The sequence below is a fragment of the Piliocolobus tephrosceles genome, chromosome 1, assembly GCF_002776525.5.
Source record: "Piliocolobus tephrosceles isolate RC106 chromosome 1, ASM277652v3, whole genome shotgun sequence".
NCBI classification, from domain to species: Eukaryota; Metazoa; Chordata; class Mammalia; order Primates; family Cercopithecidae; genus Piliocolobus; species Piliocolobus tephrosceles.
In genome coordinates this window covers 16963640-16973103 of record NC_045434.1, presented here as the reverse complement: position 1 = coordinate 16973103, position 9464 = coordinate 16963640, and the positions used below count along the sequence as shown (strand labels likewise).

General features: G+C 44.6%; 1 protein-coding gene and 1 long non-coding RNA gene across 2 annotated transcripts in view; one reads left to right on the top strand and one right to left on the bottom strand.

Moving 5' to 3' along the window:
• Positions 1-980: 980 nt before the first annotated feature.
• On the bottom strand, positions 981-8967 carry LOC113225002. Its single transcript, XR_003309613.2, has 3 exons — positions 8771-8967; positions 6521-6598; positions 981-1249 (listed from the first exon to the last, which is right to left on the bottom strand). It is a non-coding gene; the product is annotated as an uncharacterized LOC113225002 (long non-coding RNA).
• Positions 8900-9464, top strand: part of TSNAX (translin associated factor X) — a 38349-nt gene continuing 37784 nt past the window's right edge. The window contains exon 1 of the mRNA XM_023191803.2: positions 8900-9169. Within this exon, the coding sequence (XP_023047571.1) occupies positions 9154-9169 (16 nt within the window). The 5' untranslated portion in view covers positions 8900-9153. The remainder of the gene's footprint in view (positions 9170-9464) is intronic.

Here is a 9464-nt window from a genome sequence, read left to right as displayed (position 1 = left end):
TGGTGGAAAAGGCAGTAAGTAAAATAATAAAATATACTGTATATATGATTTAAAAGAAAATATGGAAGGCAGATAGGAAGTGCCAGGAAGGACATGGGTTGCCATTTTAGATAGGATGGCTAGGAAGGTGTGCTAGTTTTCTATTGCTGCCATAACAAATCATCACAAACTCAGTTGGCTTAAAGTAACACAAATTTATTATCTTACAATTTTGGAGGTCAGCAGTCAGAAAAGGGACTTATTGGGTTAAAATCGGTGTCCGTAAACCTGGGTTTCTTCCTGAGGTTCTAGGGGAGGATCTGTGTCCTGACATTTCCTAGCTTTTAGAGGCTTCTTGCATTCCTTGGATTGTACCCCCTCCACCTCCACCCCAGCCAGCAATCTCATCACTTGGATCTGTTTTCATTATGACGTCTCCTTCTCTCTCTTGCCTCCCCCTTTCACTTGTAAGGAGCCTTGTGATTACATTGGGCCCTCCTGGATAATCCAGGATAATCTCCACCTTAAGATCCTTAAATATAATCACATTTGCAAAGTCACTTTTGCCATTAAGATAACACATTCACAGGTTCTGGGGATAAGGATGTGGACATCTTTGGGGGCCATTATTTGGGGTACTACAGAAGGCCTCAATGAGAAGGTGACATTTCATGAAGGAAGGACATTTCATGACATTTCTTCATGAAGGAAGAAGGGAGCAAGAAATCTGTGGGAAGAACAATCCACACAGACAGAGTAGATGGTGCAAAGGCCTTGAGGCAGGACCATGCCTAGCCTGTTTCAGAACAGAAAAGACGACAAAGCAAAGTTAGCAAATAGTAGATAAGAAAAAGGTAATGGAGTGGTGGTGAGGGCCACATTACGTAGGGGCTTGTAACAGCTGTGACCTTTACTCTGAGGGAGATGAGAGTCCTTGTAGAGTTTACTTAGTGCAGTGACATTATCTGATGTACGTTTTAATGGAATCACTCTGCCTGCTATGTGGAAAAATAGCTGAAAGTTAATCAAACTTGAAAGTGGGAGACCAGTGTATCAATTATGTATTATTGCATAACAAGCCATCCCAAAACTGAAGAACTTTAAAACAATTTATTATTTTTCATGATTCTTTGGGTTGGCTAGATGGATCCTTTGCTCCATGGTGGGGATTGCTGGGTTCATCATGCAGATGCACTCAGGAGTGAGTTTGGCTGTGCCTGGGATGTCCAAGATGGCTTCACTCATGTGTCTGGTGCCTCAGGTGGGTTGTCTGGAAGGAACAGGGGCTGTTTAGGCTTCACTTGTGAATGGGTAATCAGACTCCTCATGTGGTGGCTCAAAGTTCCAAGAGAGCTAAAGTAGAAAGTGTCAAGTCTCCTTAAGGGCTAGGCCTGGAACTGGCTCAGAATCATTTCTTCAAATTCTATTGGTCAAAGCAAGTCAAAAGGCCAGCCCAGTTTCAAGGGAGGAAATGGACTGCATCTCAATGAGGAGGATTGACATCTGTATATAGTTAGGAGGCTATTGCTCTATTTCAAGTGAGAGATGATAGTAACTTGAGTTAAGGTACTAACAGAATTTGGGGAGACTGGTTGTAATATGAATATGTTTTTAAGGTAGATCCATAAGGATTTTGGTAATAAAAAGTATCTTAGTCTGCTCAGGCTGCCATAACAAAATACCATAGACTGGGTGGCTTAAACAATAAAAGTTTATTTTCTCAACAGCTCAAGACTGGAAGTTGAAGATCAGGGTACCAGCATGGTTGTGTTTTGGTGAGGATTCTCTTCCTGGCTTGTAGATAACCACCTTCTTGCTCTGTCTTCAAATAGCCTTTCCTTGGTGTATGGAAAAAGAAAGAAATCTTTTCTTATGAGGCCACCAATCCTAATGGATCAAACCTTTCCTTGGTGCACGGACAGAGAAAGAGATCTTTTCTTATAAGGCCACCAATCCAATCCTAATGGATCAAAACACCACTCTTTTTTTTTTTTTTTTTTTTTTTTTTTTTGAGACGGAGTCTTGCTCTGTCGCCCGGCTGGAGTGCAGTGGCCGGATCTCAGCTCACTGCAAGCTCCGCCTCCCGGGTTTACGCCATTCTCCTGCCTCAGCCGCCCGAGTAGCTGGGACTACAGGCGCCCGCCACCTCGCCCGGCTAGTTTTTTGTATTTTTAGTAGAGACAGGGTTTCACCGTGTTAGCCAGGATGGTCTCGATCTCCTGACCTCGTGATCCGCCCGTCTCGGCCTCCCAAAGTGCTGGGATTACAGGCTTGAGCCACCGCGCCCGGCCAAAACACCACTCTTATGACTTCATTTAACCTTACTTATCTCCTAAAAGCCCTGTCTCCAAATATAGTCACACTAAGGATTAGGCTTCAACATGAATTTGTGGGGGAGGGTGGTCACAATTCAGTCCATAGAAAATAGGATATGGAATAGGAAAGAGAGGAGTCAAAGATGACTCTAGTGTTTAGTCTGATTTGCTGGAAGAATAGAAATTAACTGAAATAGGGAACACTGCTGAAGAAGTAGGTATTGGAAGATGGTTAGGTTCAGTTTTAGACATGTTAATTTTGAGAAGTATGTTAGACACTCAAGATAATATAGGCCAGGCACGGTGGCACACATCTGTAATCCCAGCACTTTGGGAGGCCAAGGTGGGTGGATCACGAGGTGAGGAGATCGAGACCATCCTGGCTAACACGGTGAAACCCTGTCTCTACTAAAAAATACAAAAAAATTAGCCCAGCATCGTGGCGGGCACCTGTAGTCCCAGCTACTCAGGAGGCTGAGGCAGGAGAATGGTGTGAACTTGGGAGGTGAGCCGAGATCACGCCACTGCACTCCAGCCTGGGCGACAGAGTGAGACTCCGTCTCAAAAAAAAAAAAAAAAAAAGAGAATATAGTAAATAGGTAATTTGATATGAGTTTGGACTGGATATATGAGTTCTCTGAACTGAAGATATAAAGTGGGGGAATTGTCAGATTATAGATGGCATTTAAAACCATAAGAATGGGATCAACAAGGCAGTATAAGTGTAACAGAGAAGAGAGGAGGACTTCTGGAGCAATTCAGTGTTTGGGGAGGTGAAGAGAAACCATAAAAGACTGGGAAGAAGTGGCTACTGAGGTATTATAGGGGGAGAGTCAAGAGAATGTGGTTTCTAGACACAGGGAATGACAGCTGTTTTAAATGCTGCTTCAGGGTCAAGTGAGATGAGGAGTAAGAATTGACGATCAGATTTAGCAATGCGGAAGTCATTGCAAAATCCCTAGATTTTGACAAGAGCAGTTTCTGAGAAGCGATGAGGTGAAAGCCTGATTAGAGATAGATCAAGAAGAATGGGAGAAGTAGAGATAGTCAATGTTTGCATCCTGTATGGCACCAATCACATTGTCAGTCATAAACCAGGCACAGAAATATTTGTTGAAATATTGTTAAACCTATAAAGTACTTACATACTTTTTTATTAAAAATAAACAAGCTGGCCAGGCGCAGTAGCTCATGCCTGTAATCCCAGCACTTTGGGAGGCCAAGGTGGGTGGATCACAAGGTTAGGAGTTCGAGACCAGCCTGACCAACATGGTGAAACGCCGTGTCTACTAAAAATACACACACACAAAAAAGTAGCTGGGCATGGTGGCACATGCCTGTAATCCCAGCTACTCAGGAGGCTGAGGCAGAAGAATTGCTTGAACCCAGGAAGCAGAGGTTGCAGTGAGCCAAGATGGTGCCATTGCACTCCAGCCTGGGCAACAGAGCGAGACTCCATCTCAAAATAAATACAAAAATAAAAATAAAAATAAACTTAAGCCATATTGTTTAATGCTTTTCCTTAATAACACTGAATTATCTATATATTTACATGTATATAGTAACTTTACATATATTTACAATATATTTACAAGACTTGAAAGGAATGTTTCCCAACACTTTAAAAAATTTGTTCTAATAGCTTCACTGAAATATAATTCACATGTAACTCATCATTTAAACTAACTGATTCAATACTTTTTAGTATATTCACAAATAGGTGAAACCATCACCCTAGTCAATTTTAGAACATTTCCGTCTCCTCACAAAGAAACCCCACATCCTTTAGCTGTCACCCCTCTACCTCACTGTTCCATGACCCCTAGCCCTAGGCAACTACTAGTTGAATCTACTTTCTATCTATAGATTTGCCTATTTTGGACACTTTGTATTAAATGGAATCATATAATAAGTGGTCTTCTGTGACTGTCTCCTTTCACTCTGCATAATGTTTTCAAGTTTCATCCACGTTGCAGCATAAATAGTATTTCATTCCTTTTTATTGCCAAATGATATATCATTTTATTTATCCATTTATCTACTGATAGACATTTGGGTTATTTCTACTTTTTGGTTATCGTGAGTAGTGCTGCTATGAACATTTGTGTTCAAGGTAAATAGTTAACAGTGGAATTGCTGGGTCATATGGTAATTCTACGTCCAACTCTTTGAGGAACTGCCAAATTGTCTTCTATAGTGACTGTACCATTTTACATTCCTACCAGCAATTGATCAGGGTTCCATTTCTTCATATATTCACCAATTATTATTTTCTCTCTTCTTTTTAAATATAGTCATCATAGTGGATTTGAAGTGATATCTCATTGTGGTTTTACCCATCACTCTTCTTTAATATCAGCTTCTCTCTCTTGTGTTATAAAACCGGAACATCATTTTCTCCTACTATATCCTAGCATTGCTTGAAAAATAAATCTTTGAATTTATTCACCATAAAGGTAATGTGTACACTTCACAATACCACTCTGGATCCCATTGATATCTTTTAAATATTATGGTTATCTTTTAAAAAACAGAAACTCCAGATTTTTACAATTCCCCATGATCTCTTCTATCCCAGGATTTATTTATTTATGTAATAACTAAATAAGGGAAATGCTGAAACAGATAATCTCTTATCTTCTTCTCTTTACTCGATTATATGATTTTCTTTCAATATCCAAAACCAGTTTTTTTTTGTTTTTTTTTTTATTTTTTTGAGGTGAAGTCTTGCTCTGTGGCCCAGGCTGGAGGTCAGTGGCGCTTTCTGGGTTTACTGCAACCTCCACCCTCTGGGTTCTAGTGATTCTCCTGCCTCAGCCTCTGGGGATTACAGGCACATGCCACCACACCCAGATAATTTTTGTATTTTTTAGGAGAGTGTTTCACCATGTTGGCCAGACTGGTCTCGAACTCCTGGCCTCAAATGATCCACCTGCCTTGGCCTCCCAAACCAGTTTTGATATGCAATTTTTCTCTTAATCTAACGGTGACCAATGAGAGGATTTATGAACTAAATAACAACCATGCAATTGAAAGGCTTAGAGCTTCATTCAGAGTCAAATATAGGCAATTAGAATGCAACTGGAGGCCAAGCACAGTGGCTCACTGTAATCCCAGCACTTTGGGAGGCCTAGGCAGGTGGATCACTTGAGCCCAGGAGTTTGAGACCAGCCTGGGCAACATGGCGAAACCCTGTCTCCACAAAATAGAGAAAAAACAATTAGCCATGCATAGTAGCATGCGCCTGTAGTCCCAACAACCTGCGAGGCTGAGGTGGGAGGATCACTGGAGCCCCAGGAGGTCGAGGTTGTAGTGAGTGAGCCGTGGACTGCAGCCTGGGTGACAGAGTGAAACTGTGTTTTAAAAAAAAAAAAAAAAAAAGCAAGTAAAATCAACATCAGAGATAAGATCTTACTAAAAATCTTTACCTTCCTCTCCCTGACTTGGGGTGGTAGTCTTCCTTTAAAAAACAAACAAAAAACTGTTTTGCCAAGTACCAAAACTATGTGTTTACATCTGAAGCAATAAAACAAGGAGACAGGGTAGGGATGCAGGTTGTTACAGACATTGAAATCTATTTCCTGACAAAGGAGTAGCTACAAGTTGGGACACCTGGGGAAGCCTGGGGTAAATGCATATGCAAATAAGTGCTGGGAAAGTGCTCCTGGGATTCACCTCCCTTAAATACTTTCAGAAGTTATTATAGGTTATGAAACTTAGTGTTCTAATCATCATATTTATGGGAAAGAGTGGAAAGCAGTTCAGGTAACATAGCTGTAGTTGAACAGGCTAGGGCAGTAGTGGCTGGAGAAAGAAAAGAAATATAGTGATCCAGGCTTTGGAAAGTTGAGATCTTGGGATGTGCTATTCCAGGAGAGTTAGGAAAAATACGCTTTTCCTCAACTATGGTATGGTAAAGTAAGTATTGACTCTGAAAATGTTCATAAGTACTGGCTTCCTTGGATCTAGAGGGAGTCATATTAAAATGGCTAGATTTGTATCAGAGCTGTCTTTTTTACTTTTTGGCATGATCAAGTCATTTCTAATCAGAGTAGGGGGAACACTGGTAGATGAGACGTCACTCAAATTCATGACAATTATTTGTTCAACATCCACAAAGCAAGTAGCCCAACAAGCAAGGTCCCCAGGAGCCTACTTTATCCTCAAGGAATCTGCTTAGTTAATTCACGTATTCCCAGAGCTGCAGAGGTATAAGTGGTGGTTACCTTCGTGCCAGAGCAGAACGTGCCTTGTAGTTACTGCCATATTCTAGCCAAGTTATTTCATTTACTGTTCCTTTGTTCCTAAATTAACAAGGAGAAAAGACTGTATACAACACATGACTACAATATAGAGGTTATTTAGAGAAAGCTTAAAACGTACTTGTGTTTTCTCTACTAGGCCTAGGGCATCCCACTTACCAAGCCTTAGCCTGAGTTTCTCTCTAGATGGTGCTGAGTTGCCATCTAGTTACCCATCCTGACGCCAGTGAAAGGTGACAACATGCTAGCAGCCCTCGCTCTTGGCACCTTCTCGGTCTCGGCATCCACTCTGGTGGTGCTTGAGAAGCCCTTCAACCTGCCACTGCATTGTGGGACCTCCTCTCTGGGCTGGCAGAGGCGGGAGCCGGCTCCCTCTGCTTGCGGGAGATGTGGAGAGGCGCGGGCAGGAACCGGGGCTGCTCACAGGCCAGCGGAAGTTCTGGTGGGCGCGGGCTTGGCTGGCCTGCTGAGTGGTCAACAGGCGCCGCTGGCCCAGGGCAGTGAGGGGCTTAGCACCCAGACCAGCAGCTGCGGAGGTTGTGCCTGGTCTCCCAGCACCCCTGGCGCTGTGCTCAAATTCTCAGCGGGGCTCAGCTGCCTCCCTGCGGGGCAGGGCTCAGGACCTGCAGCCCGCCATGCCCAAGCTTCCCCTCCGCCGCAGTCTCCTGTGGGGCCCCAGCTTCCCTGATGGGCGCCACCCTCTGCTCCATGGCGCCCAGCCCCATCGACTGCCCAAGGGCTGAGGCGTGCAGGTGTTGCTCATGACTGGCAGGCAGCTCCGCCTGCAACCCTGGTGCAGGATCCACTGGGTGAGGTCAGCTGGGCTGGTGGGGACTTGGGGAACTTTTATGTCTAGCTGAGGGATCTTAAACACACCAATCAGCACTCTGTGTCTTAGCTCAGGGTTTGTAAATACACCAATCAGTACTCTGTGTCTACCTCAAGGTTTGTAAATACACCAATTGGTACTCTGTATCTAACTAACCTAGTGGGGACTTGGAGAACTTTTCTGTCTAGCTAGAGGATTGTAAATGCACCAATCAGCACTCTGTCAAAATGGACCAATCAGCTCTCTGTAAAATGGCCCAATCAGCAGGATGTGGGTGGGGTCAGATAAGGGAATAAAAGCAGGCTGCCCGGTGGGGTTCTCTTCTATAGTGTGGAAGCTTTGCTGTTTCTCTCTTTGTCAATGAAATCTTGCTGTTGCTTTTTGGATTCATGCTGCCTTATGAGCTGTAACACTCACCACGAACTAAGGTCTGCAGCTTCACTCCTGAAGTCAGTGAGACCATGAACCCACCAGAAGGAAGAAGCTCCAGACCCATCTGAATGTCTGAAGGAACAAACTTGAGACACACCATCTTTAAGAACTGTAACACTCACCGCGATGGTCTGCGGCTTCATTCTTGAAGTCAGTGAGACTGAAGAACCCACCAATTCTGGACACACCAGGAACGTGATTCTTCAACAAACGTTGATGGAGGCTTACATGGGGCCAGACCACGGCGCTGAAAAGCACTGGGGCTAGCGGGGGAACAAAGTCTAGCTATGGCAGTACCTGCCCATAATGGGAGGCCCACAGTTTAGTGGAATACACCTGCTATTATCTTTTCATTTTTTGTGTGTGTGTGTGGGAGAGGAGTATGGTATTTAATATTTAATTGAGCAGTTATATGTGAAAGAGCATCTTTGTGAGCCTTAACTCCTTTCATCCTCAAATAACCCTACAAGGCAGGTATTATTCTATCCCTATGTTACAGATAAGGAAACTGAGGCAGAGAAATTGCATGCTTCATCAAGGTCACACAACCACTCCCTGAGGCAAACTGAACACAGGCTGGCGCCTGAGAGCCAATGGGCAGGAGGGAGACCCGAAGGGCAGGCTTGATCTTCATGAAAACAGTACCAACACCATCCACTGATCGATTCTCGTATTTCCATCACTTAAAGCTCCTGGCCTCACTGCCAGGAATGGAAAGTTAAAAAACTCCTAGCTTTGTAAGGTTTTGCCTGGATCCTGAAAAAAACCTTCCCACGTGCTCCGAGGAGCTCCAAGGAGGCCTTCCTTCTTTCTCCAACCCTGGCCCGGGGCACTAGAGGGCCTGCTCCCGCGGACTAACTACAACCCCCACGATGCACCGCGCGGAAAGCTGGGCCCCCGCTGAGGGAAGGGTAAGGTGTCCCGAAGGTGCCTTCATAAAAAAATTTACGTACTTTTTTTTACGTCGCTTTCCCACGATCACACAGATCTCAGTTCCAGGAGGACGCATCGTCTTTTTATTAACAGTACACGCTGTGAGTCCTGTAGAGTAGTTTTTGTCTTCAGGCATAGCAGAGGGCGGCCGCAATAATACACAGTCGCGGGCGTCCCTAGACCACGCGGGGCGCGGAGCCAGCAGCAGCGGTCTCCCTCCGCCCCCACCGGACGCAGGCCGGAAGTACGTGACGGGAGACTTCCGGCCACTGCGTTGTAGTCGCCCGGCTGCAGAGCTTTTTTCCGCCGGCTGTTTTCCCAGGCTTGCTTGACCTATACCTCGCACACTCCTCTGGCTCCTGGTCCTTCAGTCTCCGCTCGTCTCACCGTAGGCTGTGACGACATGAGCAACAAAGAAGGTGGCATCCTCAACAACACGGGGCGTTATGTATTCAGAGGGGGAGGTTCTCCAGTTTTTCTATGCAGTTTTCCCCTTTTCACTCTTGAAGGATGCCTTCGTGCCTTGCAGACTCGGAGGCGGCAACTCTGGTTCTCTCCCCGGCCAGATTGGCCCTGTTTACACCTCCTTTTTTATTAAATCTTTTGAGGTGTGATTTTATCCTAGTTGAGTAATTACTGTAATGTCAGATCATAGCACCAGTTGGTGGAAGCTTGGATGGTTTGCGTGGAAAGGCCTGGGCAGCGTCTCTGTCA